This window comes from Polistes dominula, unplaced genomic scaffold (genome assembly GCF_049000335.1).
Source record: "Polistes dominula isolate Pdom_NZ unplaced genomic scaffold, Pdom_raw_medaka contig_15, whole genome shotgun sequence".
NCBI lineage: Eukaryota > Metazoa > Arthropoda > Insecta > Hymenoptera > Vespidae > Polistes > Polistes dominula.
This window is the reverse complement of record NW_028300915.1, coordinates 7,148,899-7,171,691: the sequence shown is the minus strand read 5'-3', so window position 1 is coordinate 7,171,691 and position 22,793 is coordinate 7,148,899. Positions and strand designations below refer to the sequence as shown.

General features: G+C 34.3%; 3 protein-coding genes across 8 annotated transcripts in view; 1 reads left to right on the top strand and 2 right to left on the bottom strand.

Annotated features, from left to right (window-relative positions):
* LOC107070354 (furin-like protease 1) overlaps nt 1–22,793 on the top strand; it is a 239,171-nt gene that overhangs the window by 177,950 nt on the left and 38,428 nt on the right. The gene's annotated exons all lie outside the window — the stretch shown is intronic.
* On the bottom strand, nt 9,685–21,921 carry LOC149033215 (uncharacterized). The gene is made up of 7 exons (XM_089170240.1): nt 21,285–21,921; nt 20,913–21,090; nt 20,147–20,578; nt 19,446–19,728; nt 18,666–18,965; nt 16,611–16,971; nt 9,685–10,205 (listed from the first exon to the last, which is right to left on the bottom strand). The coding sequence occupies exons 1-7, from the start codon at nt 21,376–21,378 to the stop codon at nt 9,685–9,687; spliced, it is 2,169 nt and encodes a 722-aa protein (XP_089026366.1). The 5' UTR covers nt 21,379–21,921.
* On the bottom strand, nt 16,827–18,659 carry LOC149033216 (uncharacterized). Its single transcript, XM_089170239.1, has 2 exons — nt 17,757–18,659; nt 16,827–17,405 (listed from the first exon to the last, which is right to left on the bottom strand). The coding sequence occupies exon 1, from the start codon at nt 18,196–18,198 to the stop codon at nt 17,758–17,760; it is 441 nt and encodes a 146-aa protein (XP_089026365.1). The 5' UTR covers nt 18,199–18,659; the 3' UTR covers nt 16,827–17,405; nt 17,757.

Here is a 22,793-nt window from a genome sequence, read left to right as displayed (position 1 = left end):
TCCGCAAACTTTTCGTTTTTCGGAATGCTTCCGCTTTCACCTAAACTTCGAATTCTTCGTAGTTTCGATGGATGTACGGCCGTACTCTTAGCTTTCTGCACTTTATCTCGCTCGAGTCTCGAATCGTCCAATTGACGTTTCAAACGATTACAAAGTTTCTCGTGTGACGTTTCTTTCCCGAAAACGCAATGAATAACGCGTAATCCGTAATTGGACTTGTTCTACTTTTCTACTTTTATATTCTATCTTTAGTGATTTTCTCAATAATTCGTTAAAAGTATAATTGATTTTCTTTTTTTTTTTTCTTTTTGAAGTGAAGACTTCTTTAGAATAGGGAGTGATTTGAAAAGAAATGGGTGGTTCAGGCAACGAGCCAGTAGATGGCGAGGCAACGGAGCCTGTATACGGATAGGCAACGGAGCGACGGGCCACTATGCAAGGGCCACGATATTTAGTAAGAAGAGAAATAGAGACAAACATATAGGATTGAGCCTACGAGAGAATGAGACAGGATATAGCTATATAGTTTTTCCTATTCTCGGTCTCCTCTTTATGCTCTGCTTCGTAGTTATCGCTTCTGGTTGTATATGTGTGTGTTGTGTGCGACTGCATACTACGAAGCGTGAACACATATAGAATAATTTCGATACTATACCTGTTTGTAGGTAGGAGCGATAGAAGGGTAGAAGAATAAACAGAAATAAGCACGTAGGTATGCGACAAAATATAAGGTCCAAACGAACCGACGGTCGAAATAAAGATAGAAGGTGTGAAGTCTGTCTTTGTAAGTTGTATAAGTGTGTAAGTTTGTGTGAATCTGGAAGGTATATATATATATGTCTATTGGCTGTTTTGGGGACAGAAAATGGAAATCTGTTTAAGTAGCAGAAAACAGTCGAAAATATCATTATAGTGTAGGAAAACTGGTATTTAGTCATTCAGTTATATAAATATATATATATAAGAGTGCGAGTGTATGGCGTACATGGAAGTGGTTGATGAAAGATTTGTAGCGATATGGATACGAGTGCATGTGACAAGAAAGAAAAGCGTACGATATCGGCTGACATCATCGTTTGTAAACACTCCGAAATCTCTCGAATGTTCCCGAGCCGGAAATCGGGAAGAAGTCTTTTGTTTGACCGATTGGGAATAGTCTGGAGATTTCTAGAATGATTAACGGAAGTGATCGGGACCATTGGTGGGGTGAATGCATATATAAACGCGGTGAAGAGGGCAGTCCTCGGCCCTTCTTGATTCGGTGTGACGAGTGAGTGTTAAACGAGTGTAGTTACGGTTACTTATTTTGCTTTCGGTCTTTAAGTCTTTGTTATATTATAATAAACATTTCTTTTATTCAATAAAAGCTTCTATATATATGTCTGTCTGTCTGAAACCACGCCAACCACCACCACACCACCCCCACAGTTCAGAAGTGGGATTAAAGAAATAGTGGGATCTGTGTCGAAGTGAATACGCGATTTTTTTGGAAAGTGATACAATTCTGTTCTTCTGTTCGCTGTGCGGAAATCTCTGTTCGTCGTATACGAAGTCTTCTGTCCGTTGCGCGGAAATCTCTGTTCGTTAGATACGAAATCTTTTCTGTCCGTTGCGCGGAATATCTCTGTTCGTTTACGCGAAGTCTGTTCTGTCCGCCGTATATGCGAAATTCTGTCCGCTGTGTGTAGAAAATAATATCATATCGGGTTTGAGGAATTATCATCAAAAACAGAAACTATCATAATGTCTGCTAAGGAACCAAGCTCTTACACCGTTTGCCAATTGAAGGAGGCATTACGCGTAAGAAATTTGCCTACTGTCGGAAACAAGAATGAATTAATTAGTAGGTTGACCGAAACGGAGCCAGAAATATGGCAGTATCTGGAAAAGGAGTTGAATAATCCGGTTCAAGAAGACGGTTCGACGGGACGTGACGAGCCGACGGTTGCTGTTGGGGCTCCACGTGTTGGAGACGGTAATGTTTCTCCAGATCTTGAACTGATAAGAAAAGAAAGAGATCTACTTAGAAAGGAATTAGAATTGGTAAGAAGAGAACAAGCCATACAATCAGCAACTACTTCTAGCATTGAAAGTTTAAACCGAGTAAGTAATACACCGAGTAATGTCAACTTGAGAAGTATCAGTGAGTTGCTGTGCGAATTCGATGGGTCCGACCATTCATTTTGGAAATGGGAACAACAATTGAATTTAGTACGTAGTACCTATAGTCTGGACGATAACAGCACAAAGATTGTTATCAGTTCAAAATTAAAAGGATCAGCTCTGAATTGGTTTCATTCAAAACCAGAACACATCAGTTTAAGTGTGGAAGATCTTCTTCAACGGATGAGAACAATGTATAATAATCGTCAAAGTAAACTGACCTTGAGAAGAGAATTTGAAGCACGAATATGGCATCCAAACGAATCCTTCAGTAGCTATTTACATGAGAAAATTATATTCGCTAATCGTGTTCCGATACCCGAGGAAGAGATAATCGACTACATTGTCGATGGGATACCGGACCCACGACTTCAGGATCAGGCACGTATGGCCCGTTTTAAGTCAACGTCTGACTTAAACGAAGCTTTTGAAAAAATTAATCTGCGACCGAAAAGATCACAGGAATATTACGTAAGGGACGTGAAGGCAGCGAAAGCGGTTGTTCATCCGAACCCATCGACGAAGGGGTCGACGACAACACGGGCAATCAGAAAATGCTATAATTGCGGGGAGGTGGGTCATACTCTTCCGCAATGTAGGAAACCAAGAACATCGAAGGGGTTCTGTTATTGCTGCGGATCAGCCAATCATCATCTTAAGGACTGTCCGGAGAAGAGGAGGAAACCCGATGCGCCTACTACATCAGTATCACACACGTCCACACCTTCTTCAGATTCAATGAATTTGGTACAGGGGCCAGCACTATATCCCCCGTACACGGTACCCTTAACGTTTACCACAGCAGACGAAAATGGTGATATCTGTAGATATAAGTTTTGCGCTATAGTTGATTCTGGATCACCTATAAGTATGATCAAGCAACCCTATGCACCGAATAATGTAAGTTTATCTGCGGTAAAAGGAAATCATGATCTTTATGGAATAAACGGTTCCAAGCTACAAATTTTAGGTAATTTCGAAATAGATATTAATATCTGTGAGGTAGAGATGAAAATGAATTTTTTTGTTGTGCCGGACAACACCATGAGTCACGCCGTGTTACTTGGAAGAGATTTTTCTACAAATCCGACGGTAAAAATTTTATTAGGTCAAGACGCCCAAATTATAAAAACCAATTCCGAGTCTTTAAGAAACGAGAATAATTGCTTTGGTAATGAAATATTGAATATTGATTACTTAGATGAACCAGTCAAAGTAAACGAGACGTTACAAATTAACCCTAATATCCTTTCTGACGAGAAAAAGGAAGTTAAAGAGTTGTATGATACGGAATATAAGTCAAAACTAAATTCGGGTGTCGTTGAAGAGGAACATGGGTGTGAGATGGTAATATCTTTGAAACACGAACAACCGATCTTTTTCCGGCCGAGACGATTAGCTTACGCCGATAAGGAGAAACTGCGCGTAATTCTGGATAAGTTAATGGCCGACGGTATTATTAGGCCCAGTAAGTCACCGTATGCCAGTCCGATTGTATTAGTTCGTAAGAAGAATGGTGAGCTCAGACTTTGCGTTGATTACCGCGAGCTAAATAAAATAACTATTAGAGATAACTTTCCTACGCCGGTGATCGACGACAATTTGGATAGATTGAAAAACAAAAGATACTATACAACATTAGATCTGAAGGACGGTTTCCATCATGTTAAAATAGCTGAATCGTCGATAAAATATACCTCTTTCGTAACACCTTTCGGTCAGTATGAATACCTGCGAATGCCATTTGGCTTAACAAATGCACCACGAGTATTTCAGAGATTCGTATCTAATTGTTTTGATGAACTAATTAGAAAAGATAGGGTTCTTTTGTACCTCGACGACATATTAATTGCGACATATAGCATGGAAGAACATCTTAAAATATTGCGTGAGGTTTTCCGAATAGCCGCGCGATTTTCTCTGCGGTTCCGGCTTGATAAATGTTACTTCGCTTATAACGAGATAACGTATCTGGGATATCAGGTGAATGAGGATGGTATTCGGCCGAGCGACGAAAACGTGAAGTCTGTAGTGAATTATCCTGTGCCGCGTAATGTAAAAGAGTTACACAGGTTCGTCTGTCTGGCCAGTTATTTCCGGCGGTTTATACCAGCGTTTTCGATAAGGGCAAAACCATTGTACGATATAATAAAATCTGATAAGAATTATCATTTTGGTTCTAAGGAACAAGAAGTGTTCGAAATGTTAAAAAATCTGTTGGCGTCGCAACCGATATTGGCGGTTTATTCACCGATTCTTGAGACGGAATTGCATTGCGATGCAAGTACTGCGGGATTTGGTGCTATCCTGTTACAGAAACAAAAAGACGGGAAGTTCCAACCCGTGTCATATTTCAGTAAGCGCACCAGCTCTGCCGAGTCGAAATATCATAGTTTTGAACTCGAATGTCTGTCAGCTATCTACGCCATTAAACGTTTCCATACTTATCTATTCGGGATAAAATTCAAAATAATTACCGATTGTGATAGTTTTAGGCTTACACTCAGCAAACGCCACGTGAACCCTCGAATTTCACGGTGGGCTTTGTTTTTGGAAGATTACGACTATGAGATACAGCATCGGCCGGGGAAACGTATGGCACACGTCGATGCGTTAAGTCGATGTCACGAAATTTTAGTTATAGAAGGAAATACTTTCGAACAAACGTTATCTATTAGTCAGGAGCGCGACGATAAGATACGGGAAATCCGAGAAGCCTTAGAAAAAAACGAAGATAAGTTTTACGAGTTGCGCGATGGTCTCGTCTATCGGAAGGATAAGTCGAAAGGACTTCTGTTTTATGTACCGGCTTCAATGGAATGTAGCGTTATGCGAACATGTCATGACGATTTGGGTCACGTAGGGATTAATAAGGTAATTGAGCATATTACAAAAGTGTATTGGTTTCCGAATATGACAGAGAAGGTAAAGGAATACATTAGAAATTGTCTTAAGTGTATTGAGTTTTCTCCGGTTAGCGGCAAAAACGAAGGATATTTACATTCTTTGGAAAAGGATAAACTTCCGTTCCGTACGGTTCATGTTGACCACTATGGTCCGCTGGAGAAGACTAAACAAGGATATCGATACCTTTTGTCCATTGTTGATGCGTTCACGAAATTCATAAAATTATATCCGTGTAAGACGACAACGGCTCAGGAGGTCGTCAGGCATTTGAAAACATACTTCTCTGCATATAGTAAGCCAAGACGCATAATAAGCGATCGGGGAACGGCGTTTACCTCCGAGTTGTTTAAAGAATTCGCGAAAAAAGAAATGTTCGACCATGTACTTGTTGCGGTGGGTACGCCTCGCGCAAACGGTCAGGTGGAACGATTTAATCGTATTATTACTCCCATGTTAGGGAAATTGTGCGAGTCTACAGAAAAATGGAATTGTGTAATCGATAAGGTAGAATTTGCTTTGAATAACACGGTTTGTCGTTCAACGGGTGAGACCCCCAGTAGATTGTTATTCGGCGTGGACCAACTCGGGGAAATAAACGATAACATAAGGTTAGCGTTAAACCGACGTAATGAGGAAAACCGAGATCTAGTAGCCATTCGAGACAAAGCGTCAGAGAGAATTTCGGAGGATCAGCACTCGAACGAGCGCTATTATAATAAGAGACGAAAGAGACCCGTCTCGTATTATGTCGGAGACTTGGTGATGATAAAAAACGTAGATACTACCATCGGTATAAACAAAAAACTAATCCCCAAATACAAGGGACCATATGAAGTAAAAAAAGTGTTAGATATGGACCGGTACATCGTCGGGGACATTGATGGGTTTCAGGTAACACAAATGCCATATACAGGCACTGTGGGCCCTGATCAGATGAAACGATATATTCATCCACGATAGAAATAAGGAAATCCGTAAATTTAAATATAAATTCTATATGCGTCATATCTTATCTTATATTATGCCTTATGTTTCATGATAGTTTATGCGTTACGTCTTATTTTTTATGTTAGTTTAATAAGTAAAACTTGTGAGTGAGTGTTTGTTTGTGTGAATATTCCGTTGGTCGGGGGCGACCAAAAATGTCAGTATGGCCGAGCTGTAGGAAAACTGGTATTTAGTCATTCAGTTATATAAATATATATATATATAAGAGTGCGAGTGTATGGCGTACATGGAAGTGGTTGATGAAAGATTTGTAGCGATATGGATACGAGTGCATGTGACAAGAAAGAAAAGCGTACGATATCGGCTGACATCATCGTTTGTAAACACTCCGAAATCTCTCGAATGTTCCCGAGCCGGAAATCGGGAAGAAGTCTTTTGTTTGACCGATTGGGAATAGTCTGGAGATTTCTAGAATGATTAACGGAAGTGATCGGGACCATTGGTGGGGTGAATGCATATATAAACGCGGTGAAGAGGGCAGTCCTCGGCCCTTCTTGATTCGGTGTGACGAGTGAGTGTTAAACGAGTGTAGTTACGGTTACTTATTTTGCTTTCGGTCTTTAAGTCTTTGTTATATTATAATAAACATTTCTTTTATTCAATAAAAGCTTCTATATATATGTCTGTCTGTCTGAAACCACGCCAACCACCACCACACCACCCCCACAATAGATTAAACTACATTAATATCTCCGTCAACTATGGGTTTTTAATGGACTTTTTACACAATTTATTATGTATTGTATGATATGAGACCAGTTATATAAGGGATGATATGAGGACATATACATTTGTTTAAGGATCGACTGCTATGGGGACAGCTATACTGACAGCTATACTGAACGTGTGAATGTAATGTATATTATCGGGACATTCATATGATGACCACTTTTAGGACACTCCGATAGTTCTAATTTTAAGAGCATATCCATAGCAGTTATTATTCACGTAATTGATAGAAGCAATAGCCTCAAACGTAAGATACTATCCTTTTTTTTAATAAAAATCGGAGAGAGTCTATAATAAAAACTTAGAAATATCCATGTATAGCTATCCAACATCGCAAATCAGTAAAAAATGTTCTATCAAAGAAGCGTAATATCTCAAGCGTCAATCATATCATACTACATTTTGATACCAGCCGTTCAGTGCACACATCGATTAACTCCATAAAACAAAAAGTTGAGAAATGCGATGAAATAATGTATATTGTATAGTACTTATTATTCAATTGCCCAAAAAAATTTTGCCGTTTAATAGTGTAGTGTCTCTCTCCGAAAGAGGAGAGGTTAGCTGCGCGACAGAGGAGAAATAATACCCCCACCACGCGCCGCGGAGAAATACATGGATACAATACACATTTAAGCCGTTCAGTACACACATCGATTAACATGTTCGTCGCCATGTCTCCGTATAGAGGAGACGGTCATGCTTCCCCGTGGGCTCCGTCTCCGTATACGGAGACGCTCTTTTTGTCGAAGTTATAGGATTTTTAGTTGAAAAAACTTATCACATTTTCCATTTCAACTTTTAATTTTTGAATTAAAAAATAATTTTTTTTCATGATTTTTTATATCACCAGCTATACTTGGTTTTTTCTGATTTTCTTTTTTTATAAAGTAAATTATTTTGTTTTTAAAAGAATCGAACGTGTACTTAACGCGACTGTTTACAGATGATCTGATTTTGGTGGGATCGTATAACTTGTAGTTCAACTAGACTATAATATTTAGTTAACAGTTATACTGCTAAGAAATGATGATAACTAGATGTCATGTTGACTGTTATTGTAGAACAATAACTAAGTTATAGTATAACCCTGGCTATCTGGTATGTTTCCATAGATCTTTAGTTTGCAAAATAAAATGGTTTCTTCATTAGTTTGATCACTTTTTACTTTATCGATGAAATCCTGAAAATTTCTTTCTAAGTCCTCAAATCATACTTTTGGTGATCAACTATTTTGGGGACATAGTCCCTGTATACACGTTTCAGTAATGATGTCCTCAAATAAACCTTTATATAAACGGTGTATACTTTGAGGACAGTCCTCGAAGTCCTGGAATGAATTACGAGGACTGTCCCCGAAATAGCAAAATGTCTTCAAACAATACCTTAAATAGGAGAAAATGGTCTCAAAGTAACCAATAGACATATATATAAATATATAGATATATACATATACGTGTCATTTCTTTTCTATTTTTCTATTCTATTTCTATTTAAAAATGTTTCTATTTTATTAAAAAATTAATATTTAATTCTTTATTACGCAAATATTATCATTTATATTTATGAAATGTATAGAATATAATAATTGTATTGTCTGCAATATTTTACAAAAAAGGAGGATTTCTAGATACATCAGAGAAAAAAGAATTAGATAACACTGTAGAATACATTAGGAGCAGCTGAAAAAATTCCATTCAAAAGCAAGTAAATTACTAACACATTTTTATTTTGCTTCTTCGTAAAATATATTTGATTCATAAAGACAAAATATGTCTTTATGTATGTTAATTTTTATATGTTTTTATAAAAAATATAAAAAGTTTTTTTTTGACCCATGCATATAAGAAAATTATATTATTAATTGTAATATTTGCGTATTTAAGAAACTTATACTAATTTTTCAATAAAATAAAAACATTTTTAAGATGTTGAATGCACAGCATGAATCGGTGCAGCTTACCACGGGGTTGAAATTTGAGACTCGTAGTGTACACAGTTCGATAAGCTGAGAGAGCGATACGATTTAATGCATTTTTTTTATTTTTCATTGATCAGATCATTATTTAGACGAGAGTATTTAGAAAAAAAAAGTTTGTGGTCCAAAGAATAAAGACGAGATATGTTATAAGTAATAAGGGTCTCGAAGTGTGGCAGGCTATAGAGTTGATAAAACATTCCTAGACAATATCTTTATCAGATCTCTCATTGCATTTTACCAGAACCTTCGTTCAGTCCAGCAGTATTTTCCATATGTTTTTCTTAACGTCTTTATTTCGTTTATTCTAAAATGTTTGTTCGCATCGCAAGAATGTAGATGAAAACGGTAAATTGAAAACCATACTAACAAAAAAATTTTATACCCGTGTTTCTAAAAAAGGATTATTTATATTTACTTAATTTCTGACGAATTATATTTCCTTAGATAAACAACCTACGATTTTGGTGTCTATTTATAACTATCGCATTCAGCATTCCATTTTTATTGCTTGAATTTGGAAAAGTGTACTTTTTATCAGCTATTCCACCCAGAGACCATACCGGTGACCTTTAATATATATGGCAATAATATTATAATAAATAAATCCTGCAATTATCTTACTCTTGAAACTGTGCATTCGTCTCATTCTCTCGAAACTTAGATTTTTGATGGTTTCACTTCTAACACGTGTGACCTGCACACATGTTTTGTTTTTTTTTTACTTAAATAATAATAACTATTAAACTTTGTTAAGATTTTTAAATTAATATGTATCGAAATATCTCTACGCGATTAAAAAAAATAAAACATCTTTTCGAAACTTATATTTCTTTCATAAAACGTTTCGATGGAATAATAAAACAAAAATCATAATGTAAAATATTATTATTAATATTTTATTGAATATAATATGCGGATATCCTCGGATAGAATTCTTCCTCGTTTTTATTTTTACTTTTAGTTTCCTCAATTGTTATTGATTCGTCCTTTGGAGATATCATCTTTTTCGATATTTTATTCGTTAGTTCGTGAACGTCTGCTTTCTGTTTCGTAGTCTTATATTCTTCTTTATCAGTATCTTTTTCATCTTTAAATCTTCTGATAAGTGGCATACTTAAAGATCTACGGGAAGAAGATTTTCTAACGACTAAATTGTATCGCCACGTTTCAAGGTATTTTTTCGCCTTTTTGACATCTTTCGCAAGGACATCGGGTGATGCATCCTTATCTAATAAAATACTTTTCTTTTGCACTTTCGTAACTTCTGATAAACCCTTATTCAACTCCAATATTTTCTGTTGCCATTTTTGCCGATCCAAAGGTGACACCTTTTGTCGAGGGATTGAAATTTCTTTCGAAGACTCGATGAAATCTGTCAATTTTTTCTTCTTACATTCTTTTTCCATCTTAACGATGTCTGAAAAGAGTAAAATAATATCATTAAATACTTTGCTTTCTGTTTATGAACTTTCTTTATCGTTCTTTTGAAAATATATATACATATATATACGTGGGTCAAAAAAATCAATTATTTTTTTTTACAAGTGCCACGGAAAAATGGGTTACTAGACACCTTAAAACAATTCTCACCAAATATGAGCTCTTAATTTTAATAGGAAGATTCTCTGCATCGCAGTTTTTTATTTTTTTCTCAGTCCAATAGAATAAAATTTATACCTCATCATTAATTGACTGTACAAAAAAATGTTCTAGACAAATTTTGTAGGAAATTTAATGCTCTACAAAAAAGGTATCTTATATTTTTTTCCGTAAACCTCACCATTTGAATGATATTGAAGATTTAAGTTTGATTATTTTAGGACAAACTTCATTTTTGTTTATGAATTTTATAACTCGACAATTAATGACTATTATAAAATGCGCAATACAAATTTTTGTTGGAAATTAACTGCTCTCTAAAAATGGTGTCTTATGTTTTGGCGATTAAATTAAATGTTCAAAAGATATTCAGAGACAGAAATCAGTACACATGAAAGTTTGATGATGAATATCTTTTGAACGCTTAATTTAATCGTCAAAACATAAGACACCATTTTTATAGAGCAGTTAATTTCCTACAAAAATTTGTATGCGCATTTTATAATAGTCATTTATTGTCAAGTTATAAAATTCCCCAAAAAAAAAAATTTGTCTTAAAATAATCAAAATTAAATCTTCAATATCGTTTAAATGATGAGGTTTACGGAAAAAATATAAGATACCTTTTTTTTTTACATGAAAAAAAATATATATATTTTTTTAATATCTAAAGTTGATAAATAAAATACAACGAGTGGCTGTAGATATACGTAATTTATTCATACAAAATTTACAGAAAAATATTTAAAATAGAATACTTTTCAGAAACTACTCTTATAAGATTTTCTTTTATAAGATTTTTGGGAACTATGTCTTTGTAGAGTTCAGCAGTAATCTGCCATCATGTGACTATCCCACCGACCTTGATATCGTTCCTCCATGACTCTCAAATCTTGGTGGAAACGTTCTCCCTGTTCTTCGCTGTAATCTCCTAAATTGTCAGAGAATTTGTCAAGATGACTATGAAGAAAATGTAATTTTATGCTCATATTTGCTCTAAGATTTTTAAAGCTTTTTAGCATGTTTTGAACGATTTCTTCATAGTTTGGTGCTTTACGATTACCAAGAAAATGGTTTACTACCGATACTAAGCCACTCCAAGCTTTAGCTTCTACAGTAGTCATTACTTTTATGAAATTTTTATCTTTCATCAATGTTCGAATTTGAGGCCCGTCAAAAATTCCAGCTTTTAATTTTTCCATACTTAGTTTTGGAAATTTTTAGCAAATATATGCAAAGCATTCTCCGTTCTTGTCTAATGCCTTGACAAATTGTTTCATCATGCCTAGTTTGATGTGGAGTGATGGAAGTATGATTTTATCTCTACTTATCAGTGGCTCATTTACTACGTTAGCTTTACCGATAGTCAACGATTCTCTCAACGGTCACAATTTTTGTTTCCAGTGTTTTCTTTTACCCGACTATCCCAATGGCAAATAAAGCAAGTATATTTTGTGTATCCACTTTGCTGGCCGAGTAAAAAGTTGACCATTTTCAAATCAACACAGACCGACCATTGATGTTCGTAAAAATTAATTTTCTTCAGAACTACTTTAATATTCTGATATTCTTCTTTGAGCTTGGTTGAATGTGCGATCGGGATAGATGCATGTTGGTTCCATTGTGCAGTAAAACGCACTTTAAACTTTTCTTAGAACTATCAATAAAGAGCCGCCAATCGGTAAGTTTATATTCAGATAAATCCATGTCTAATAGTAACTTCGTGATATTGTTACAATAGACAAGATCTTCAGTGTCACTAAAGTATGGTAAAATTTTACTTTCCCTTGTTCGATACATTGTAATCGTTACTTCTGATCGTAGCAAATTTTTTTTCCTTTAGTCTTGACACTAACAATTCCGATGCCTGCTTTGATAAACTCAGATCTCGTATCAAATCACTGAGCTCATTCTGAGAAAATAACTGCAGTGTTGACGTTTCTCTTACATATTCACTTCCACTTGTACCTGAACATGGTATAGAATACTGTTGTTTTGAAAGCACGGTTACATTCGATAGCATGCGCTCCGGTTGCGAGGCGTAAATAGGCTGAGGAAGTTCTTTATCTCGTAATACGGGAGGTTTTGCAGACTCCACGTTAGGATATTCCCATTTTTTTAAAACGATTGAAGCCTTTGGTCTCCACCATACAGAAGTAGCAATCATCAACATGATTTTTGGGCTCTGTCCAGATCATAGAGGTACTAAAATCTAACCCTGAGCGTTCTCCTTTCTTCCACAATCGTAAAGTTTCGACACAAGATTTACAAACTTTGTGTGAAACCCATGGTTTATCTTGCTTCCCGATTTGTAGTCGATAATAAGAAAAATAAACCTACCTTACGAAATCAATAATATTTCGTCGATTTTTCACTGTTATATACACACCACAAATGTAGCACAATAAATCAGGCTGATGTCGGCACTTTCTTCGCGATGAACTCATATTTCTGTAGACAAAAATAATAAATTAATGAATAAAATTGAAAAAAATGAATTTTATAATATCGTATTAGTAACTTACCAAATTACACGTTGCATTTATATCAATATTGCCAAAGAAAATAAATGTGTAGGTTATACATGGAAGAAAATGCGTATATGAAAACCCAAGATCACACGAATAGCTGTAAAATATATGAATGCGCATAAAACGCGTTTTAACGTATGAGCCGAATAGAAGAACTAAATATTATCATATACTACTATAGCATATAAACTAGATCCAATCTAATATAATAATATTTTTTTCCGTAAATTTTGCATTCTCAAACATCAAAGTTTACAGAAAAAATCAGGGTAACAAACTTTTTGTTTTTGTTGTTGAGCTGTGTAATCTTTTTAAAATGAAGAATTGTATTTTTCATCGAATAAAAAAGGAAGTGCTATTACTTTCTTGTCTTTGATTTATATCGATGATTTAATCAAATTGTCGCGCTCATTTTGAATGCATTCCATCAAATAATTAATATTCTACGAGCAAGTAATAATAGTACTACTACTACTACTACTACTGCTACTACTAAAAATAATAATAATAATAATAATAATAATAAATAATGATAATAATAATAATCGAACTATATCGCGTTATTACCATTTGGTGTCAATTACAGCGACTAAATTGATTTATACATGCAACTGACGTCCATTAACGCTAAATGTACCTTCCCTTGTCACTATTATAAATAGATTTAATCGATCATATTGGTATTCATTTACTTAGTATTAGTTTAGATTGTAAAATACTACAGGCTTATGAATGTTTGTAATGCAAATGTTTACATATCTGCTTATGCGTATATCTATGAGCAATTTCGAATATTGCTGAACATAGTTCCACTTTCATTTCCCATTTTGTGATATTCGCATAACTTATGTTTGCAATGAATATTCTCTAACTAACGTATAGGTACTCTTGGTATTAGAACTTCACTGTAGTTATGATATTACTTGTAGTCTAGCGTCTGTGTATATACATTGTTCTAATTTACATATACGTACGTTGTCCTTGGATAGTAAAAGTTTTGTCAACATTTTTTAAATATACTCTACGCGCGAGGGCCAAAATAAGATTATTAACAACATATCGCATGACTATTTGTCACGAAGACAATGAAATATTCATTTGAATTGGAACACTTGGGGGAGGGGGGATAATTTTATTAAACAAAATAATATATAAGAATTTTTATTATGACGATTCACTCGACCAATTGTGATCACTCTATTATTTATAATAACAACGAAATCGGTTTTAGCGAAGAAAAGAAAAATATACAGGAAAAAGGTGTACGCATGCGCACCAATGTCCGACCCTTCGATAACGGCAAGCTTTGTACTCGCCACAGTTACTATGGCGTTCTTAATTAAACTTTGATCGTAGAAAACCCTATCGACCGAGAGAGTCTATCGCTTGTAAAAGTCGTCGATAATGTTGAAGATAGTGCTTAAGGGAAAGTGCAAGATAATGTTTCGCACGTACTTTTCTGATGGTTCATTAAATGGTTATACGTTTTAATTATATTGTACGTATGAAAAAGAAAAATAAACATTTACGTGTATTCTACTTGAAAGGAAATATTTGTAATGCATAAAAGATTACGAATTTAAAAAAAAGATTTAAAAAAATTATTCTCATTGGTATACATATAAATTATGATAGTTTATAAATCATCACGTAAACGTGTTTCAATTATTAACAACTACAACAACTAAATTGACAATTTACAATTGTTCATTGAATAAGATAGAATTATCGTGTTAGAATATATTATCTAATCTCTTAAGCCTAAATTCGATAATACATATCTGTTTGTTCATGTGACTAGCATCGTCTACCTAGTATCGAATCGGTGGTGCATTCGAGCACTATCATCGACTTGGTTGTCTTGAGTGGCATAACTGCGTAGCGAGAACTCGATTATAGGTCAGCGGTTTGTCGCTTTTATTAACTCCTACTAACGTTCACGCCCCAAATCTCACTGTTCGGCATTATCCTCCTTGGCAATTCAATTACCTCATTAGCCTGGATTAATGACGCTTATCGATGAAAATAGGTCAGAAGTAATGAATATTTTACCTTGTAAACAATCTTTTCTTTTCTTTCGCGAATCAACGCGCGAAAAGAATTATAATATTCAGAAATGATCATTGAGAAATTTTCCTCCCACTCCTCCAAAAATAAAAATATTAATTTTTAATTATATTTGATTATACTTACTCGTCGTAAATTTTATCGTAGATTAAAAAATTTAATAAATAAATTACTACGAAAATTCGAAATGATACTAATGCTAGTTATGTTCTTTCATCGAAATAGAGTTTATAGAATTTGTAGAATTTACTCTTTGAACTCTATTGGTCGGATTTAGTAATTACATCGATCGAAAATGACGAATCAGCGGAATTGGTCATATTAGCTGAAATGTGGACTGATTCTATAATTCTCGTACAATACACAATTCACATAATATCATACAAATGATCTATTTATAAACGTAACTAATGGAGTATGATTGGCAATAGCAAACAAAATGAAAATAATAAACAAAAAATATTGTCAATTATTGATACGTCGAAATCCTAATACGACAGGGGATACCAAGAAAATTGGTCAACCTTGTTCAACTTTGCCAAATGGAAACTAGGGGTAAAGTGAGGTTAGGTAACCAAATGTCGGAAGATTTTAATATCCATAGCGGCTTAAAACAGTTTGTTCAATTTAGTACTGGAATTCGCTGTCAAAGAACTGCAGAAAAGTAAAGATGGTTTTACAGTTGAACGGGACAATACAATTGTTGACATACGCGGACGATATTGGTTTGTTAGGGGACAATGAAGAGGCATTAATTAATAACGCAAAAATATTAATAGATAATACTAAAGATCTGGGACTGCAAATAAGCGCGGAAAAAAACAAATATATGGTAACCGATAGAATTCAGAATAGACCTAGTACTGGAACTTTGGTCGTCCGGGATAAAACTTTTAGGCGGGTCAGCAACTTTAGGTATTTAGGATCGATCATAAACCAGACGAACGAAATTAACGAAGAACTTAAGAAAAGAATCAATCTAGGCAACTCATGTTTTTATTCGGTTAACAAATTACTCAACTCGCTGTTGCTGTCTAGGCGATTAAATATCAGGATATACAGGACAATCATCCTGCCGGTAGTCCTTTATGGTAGCGAATCGTGGTCGCTTACGTTACAGGACGAAAAGTAATTTAAGGTTTTCGAAAACAAAGTTCTTCGTAAAATCTTCGGTGCAAAACGCGATGAGGAAACGGCCGAATGAAGAAAACTCCATAACGTTGAAGGACATCGGTTGTACAACAAACCTGACATTAACAACGTCGTAAAATCACGCCGATTAAGATGGGCTGGTCACGTGGCGCGCATGGGGGAGGACTTAACGGCGCACAAAATATTGGTCGGTATACCAAACGGGAAAAGACCACTAGATAGACCGAGATGTAGATGGGAGGATAATATTAGAAGGGACCTGAAAGAAATAAGATACGAAGACCGCGAATGGAAGGATCGCGCTCATGGACGGGAACAATGGCGGGATTTGGTATTTGCGGCAATGAACTTTCGAGTTCCTAATGCCAGTTAATAATAATTATTGATACGTTTGATTGAAAATAATTTTAATTATTTTCAATCGACTTTGTGTAATAAAAATGATCAATTCAATTAAGATTACATTGACTTACCTGCACAACAAACTTCTAATTCACAAACAGGCATGGAACAAATCTTCAATGGTATTTCGCTAAGAGCTCGTCTCTTTCTACCTTTCTTTTTAATGAATTTTTCAGATTTTACACTTTCAACTTCGAGCTTTGCACCCATTCCTTCAAGCGAATCGGAGATCTTTTGTTTTGACGTTGACCTTTTTCGATCCTCAAAATGGCTCGTTCTTGGTTTCTTCCTCAATTTTGCCTTGTGTAAACGAACATTTTTATATACATTGATCCCTCCTCGTGCTTCGAGTTCTGCTTGTTTGGTTTTTAAATAAATATTGTGCTTTCTTTCTATCTCTTTGCTTTCTTCTGATTCATACAATTTTTGTTCCTAAAACAACCACAAATTTATCTAAGAATTTATATTTTAATTCAAAAATATTATCAAAGATCATTTTTTTTTTCATTCATCTTATTAAAATTTGAAAATAATATAAATTAGACACTCCGTAATTTCAATTATAATGTTCTCTGTTTTATGTTTCCTTCAAAGCAAAATAAAGTTTAAGAAAAAATGTTATCGTTAAGGGTTCATTCTGGTTTATACGCCGAAAAAAAAGGCAATTTTCACGATTTTTTTTTAGGCTTTGTAGGATACATATACATATGAAAGTTGTTGGGTATGATAAATACACCCTAGAAGTATAAGAAAAAATTTTTTTTTATTGTTTTTAACGTTTTTTGACATCCAAAATGGCTGACAAACGTGAACCCGTCAAAAGTAGGTATGCTGTTGGCGGGCATCGAAATTTGAGAACGGGTGATCTAAAACAAAAAAATTAAACGGTTTTAAATTCAGTATGACAATGGCTATCGGGTATGCTAAAACTATCAATTTTTATGAAAACAAAACAAAATGACGGCCATTTTTCGAAAAATAAAAAAATCAACGATTTTTCTCACAGTTTTTTGTAAAAAAAAAATAGTAAACATTAATATTTCGACTTGGTTGTAGCATGCGAGATAGCCATTCATGTGTAGAGTATGTGGTTTAAATTTCAGAAGGATCGGTTGAGTAGTTTCGGAGATATCATGCCCGCCAACCGAAAAAACGTTGTTTCGAGAAAAACGCGTTTAAAGTTTCTTTTAACAAATTTTTAAAAAGTCTGACTTTACCTTATTCTGCGATGCCTGCACCATATAGTATGCCTTCTGCTTCTTCAAAATATTCATTTTCTTCCACTCTAGCCTTTTTTCGTTGTGTCCTGGCCTCTATCAAAACTTCTCCGCTCAAACAATTGGCTGAGCGCACGCGCGTGTTGCCGCGGTTACTAGCGTAATTGACTGCGATAGAGCCAAGTTTTATCTCCAAAACGTGCATTATTTTCAGTATTGGATCAAAACCTTCGTTGAATATACAAGCTGCCAATTTAAAAGCTATTTCAACAATTTTTTTTACCATTAAATAGGTGTTTAGGCACCATAGCCCAAACGCATTTGTTGAAGCACTCATTATTATTTTAAATTTGTGGCCACCTAAACAACTTTCAAGTAATTCTGTTTTTGTCAGGTCAATATCAACCTTTTGTTTTTTGCTGCTGTATTCATGCAGAGACATTTCCACTTACACCATCGCAGATGGTTTGTCTCCTCTATCTGTAATATCTCTATGTGTTTGGGTCGCAAAATAATATACTTAGACTGCTCGGATCATTCTAAAATTTTTGTATGATAATTCTACATATGTCTACTTTCGAAAAATGCAAAAAAAAAAATTAATTTTTTCAAAATGATAAACCAGAATGAACCCTTAATAAAAAGTTAAATTAGATGTTAAATAAGGTTATTATTAGGTGGACCGGAAAGTAACGTCGCTTTCTAACCTTACATTCACACGAATAAATTTCTAACAAATTTATATTTTTAATCAATAATATAATCAACTTTGTTATGAACAACCTTTCTTCATCTAGTATGCAAATTTTTAATATCAAATTGATAAAAATCAATCGGTTTTTGATAAAAATATACAAAATTTGACATATGTAGAAACGACATTATTTTCCGGTCCACCTAATAAAATACCGTTGTCATTGTAAGGAAATATTGTTCCTCTGCCTCGAATATCTCAGGACCATCGGTAAATGGATTCGATTTTTTTAGTCTAGACCTTGTTGGAATATCTATCAACTTCTCTTGTTGTTTCAATTTTATCTCTTTCCTTTCCTTTCTATCTCTATCCTTAGATTTATCCTTACGCTTATCTTTAGATTTTAATGGTATAGATTCCATCATTGATGACAAAGGGATATTAGCTATTGCAGATCCTATCTCCCTTTTTCGAGATTCCGCTAATTTTTCGTATTTACTCCATCTATCCAGATACTATATTAACACATACATAGATATAATAATTATTTTAATATCAGAATATCGTACAATACGTATAACCTTCTCCTTTACGTTTGCATGCATGCATACAAGCAAATTTTTCACAATTTTCTTCTTACAAATGATAATAAACATGTTTCATAAAGTTTATTATGCGACACGCAAACATCGTTACATTGGTTAGATTTGTTATTGGCTGTCAAATGACGTTATTTTTCATTTAACTATTTCCTATTTCATTTCTGGTATTACAACTCGATTGAACTTGCTACATCGAAAGTCATTTGAAGTTGCCATTTGTTGTAATCGCAAATCGAATGAAAAGTATATTTCGACTTGATTACTGTATCGATTCGATTACTGATTGATAAACGTAAAGTACTTATAACCGACACCGTTTCACAACTTTTTAAGAAGTAACTGAGAGTAGTACTTAAGAACTTTTACCAAATGTATGAGAAAAGAAAAACTTACCGAAGCGAAGAAGTATTTGTCATTAGGAAACGTGGTAGTACATAAACCTTCGCACGCTATGAGATAAACTTTGCCATTAGAACCACCAACGGCCAACATTTTGCCATCGTCGTGCGGTTTGATCGCAGTTAAAGGTTTATCACAAATTGAAATTCCGTAATATGGTACGATTGTTTTTTTAAAAAGATCATAAACGTCCAACATGCCTCTCGTATCTATTGTGAAAAAAAATGACCATCTGGATCTGCTCCAACATGCTCCCGTCGGAATGCTTGATGTTTTTCTACAAAAAGAGAAAAAAAAACAAACAAAACAAGTATGAAAATACAATCAATTTATACAAGATATTAACAGAAAAAAATAAAATGTTCTTAACTTTTTTTATATTGTTTCAAAGAAAATTTAAGATATGTTGGAGGGGGGAGGATGGGGCAGTAATGGATGCATATAAGTATGCATTGTTAAAAGAAGACAAAATTTATTTCTCTGGGTAATATTAATTTTTGAAGCTATGTTAATTAATTATAGTATTATTTATTTTAACAAGTAATAATAGCAAACTTCAATCGATATCCCAGAATCGTCAACTACGATAACGTCATTTATTGGAAAGCATTAGAGGGGAAAAAGTGAAAAATTCAATTTTATAAAAAAGTGTCTTCTCCAAATAAAAATAAATCCTATTTTAAAAAGATCATTACCTTCCTGTCTTGACCAGGCAATTTTCTTTGGTTCCATCTGTCCAAACCTTGGCGTGACTGTCGCCGACAGTCAAAAAGTTCTTCAAACTTCCTGGATGCCGATCGATGGCCAATACCGATCCAAGATGACAATAGAATCTCGTATAGAGTTTCTCGGTCTTTGATATAGCTTTTCTATTGACGTTCACGACGATCCCGTTCTCAAGTCCAACGAGAAACCCACTGCCCATGGTAGATTCATATTGAAGTGCGGAAACACCGGTAGCCTCATTTATGTTCTCTCTCTCGGGATGTGCCAAGTCCATCACTAGATTTTCAGTTGGCCTCTTCAAGTTCCTGATGTCCCACCACTTGATCGTACCACTATTAGACGCCGAAAAGAACTCGGTATTGGTCTTGGAAGTGATCCAGAGCGCCTGAATCGCTGGATTTCTTTCGATGTGACCAAAAAAGAAAACTAAAATTACAACCCAACTTCGAAAGTTACTTTCTATTCACTCAAAATATTGTTAGTAAAGGTTGATCATTTTTTTTTTCTTCTGTCAATTTGAGTCAAATAAAATTCGTCATTCGAGATTTTTTTCATTCAGAAAAAAATAGCAAAATTCTTTTACTTTTCGTTTTTTTTTCTTTTTTGCTTTCTTCATCAATTTCTTTTCTTGGAAACAGTCTTTTATCGCAATACTTATACATAATCCTGAATCGTAAATGGCTCGGAAATCGGGTGAACGAGCATCTGCTAAAGTGAGATATAATCCCACCACACCTGTGACTGTTCCGAGCTTCCGATATTTGCACCGGCGAATCCCTGGTTCTTGTATCCCAGCTGCACACTTGACCGGACATCAAGCCACTTATCAGCAAGAACGGGTCACGTGGATTAAACTCAATAGCCACAGACGTTGAGGCTGACTTCAGAATCACCAACGGATTGTTTAGTTGTTCTGTGGTACAAGAGGAAATGAAATTTCTTACTTCGATATATCACATTCAGTTTTTGGATTAATCAATATTGACGATGTTACATTCATGTAAAATTAATTACATATAAAAGTTTGTTTCTTTTCTTCTTACATAATTAAAAGGAAAATCATAAAAATTATTTTCTTTAAATAATATACAAATAGAAATTAAATACCAATGTTCCAAATATAAGCGTTCGGGCTCAAATTTGATGGTAATTCAATCCGACTTTTGAAACAATATGCGACAGCTAAGTGGTATGTATCCATCGCCCATGATACATGATTAACAGGCCTAACGTTTGTTTCTTGATCAGAACATACTCCTTCGATTCTAACGAAATAAAAATCCTGAAAAACTGAAATATTTCCTTGATTCCCTTCTTATCTATTGTATGTATCAGGAGTTAAAGCGTTTCAGGAAACGTATGATTTTCCAATCGTGACCACCATAAATTGTGTGTAAAGGACACTTTTACACGAGTGTTCTCGTCACATCGTAGTAGTCACGTACTACGTATTGGCATTCTTAGATTTACAATCCTGCTATTCCCTCTAGTCGAATCATCACATTGTAAGGATTTGTAGTATTGTGCATCACAAGATAAAATAGCTAAATTTTATGATGAAGTATCACCTCGTTAATCATAGTGTAAAATAGTGTTAAACTTATTTTTATATTCTTTTAAAAGTGTCGTCTACAAAATTATATTTATTGTCGGAATTTTGTCAATGCTTTTGTAGCTTATATTGTTTAGAATTGTATTAACTACATTCTATAAGCCGTATAAGGTATTTTGGGGTAAAAATGTAGTTAATGACTTTTAGGTGAAGATGGAAGGGCTATGTGTGTGCGTGTGTGTATAAGGTTATTTTGAAAATGATATATTAGATCATACCTCATACGAGGAGAGATCGTTAATTCCGTAGGTATCATGTCATCGAAGTAATAATCGTGAATATTGATAGCGTTATTTTGCTTTATAGCGTGCTCCATCGTCTAAGATTATAACGATATATGTAATAAATAGATGTGATTCAGGAGAATTTGTATTCTGAAAATGAAAACTATTTCACTTACCTGCATAAGTGGGTTCATAGCTGCAATCCAATTGTCACTCTTGGTAACTCGTCGACGGAATCTACGAACCACTTCATCATCAAATGGATTTATTTCTTTCGGCCAACTACCTTCTAAATGCAGTATACACGAATTTTTTAATTTTTCAGCTTTAGTCTGGATCTGATTATATTAAGAATATTAAATCAAATAATAATATTCGTTTATAAAATATTTAATACTAATATATATATATATTATATCTAACCTCGTGAAGTGCAAATTGTTTTGATTTCTGAGTACTCTTATCAATTATTTTCTGATATATGTAATTTTTATTTAAAGTTGGATCTGGAAAGATATTTTCTTCGACGGTTGGTCCGATATCTTCGAAAATACATTGTTTCCCAAATTCATGTCTTTGTTTGACGTAGACATATTTGGAATCCATTATTATGTAATTGTAAAAAAAACTTCTCGTAAAGTATTAAAAATATATATATATATATATGTATATAAAGAAATGAAAAAAAATGAGAACAAAAGTTATGAGAAAAATATATCAATCATAAAAATAAATTCAATGACATCGCGTCGAATTAAAAAAATTGTCGAAGGTTATTCG

Coding starts and splice junctions, on each gene's coding strand:
- LOC149033215 (XM_089170240.1), bottom strand. CDS start 21,378: ATGGATACATACCACTTAGCTGTCGCATATTGTTTCAAAAGTCGGATT. Junction 19,729..20,146: donor TGCCTGGTCAAGACAGGAAG/GTAATGATCTTT, acceptor CTCTTTTTGTAG/AAAAACATCAAGCATTCCGA. Junction 18,966..19,445: donor ACAAATACTTCTTCGCTTCG/GTAAGTTTTTCT, acceptor GTGTTAATATAG/TATCTGGATAGATGGAGTAA.
- LOC149033216 (XM_089170239.1), bottom strand. CDS start 18,198: ATGTCTCTGCATGAATACAGCAGCAAAAAACAAAAGGTTGATATTGAC.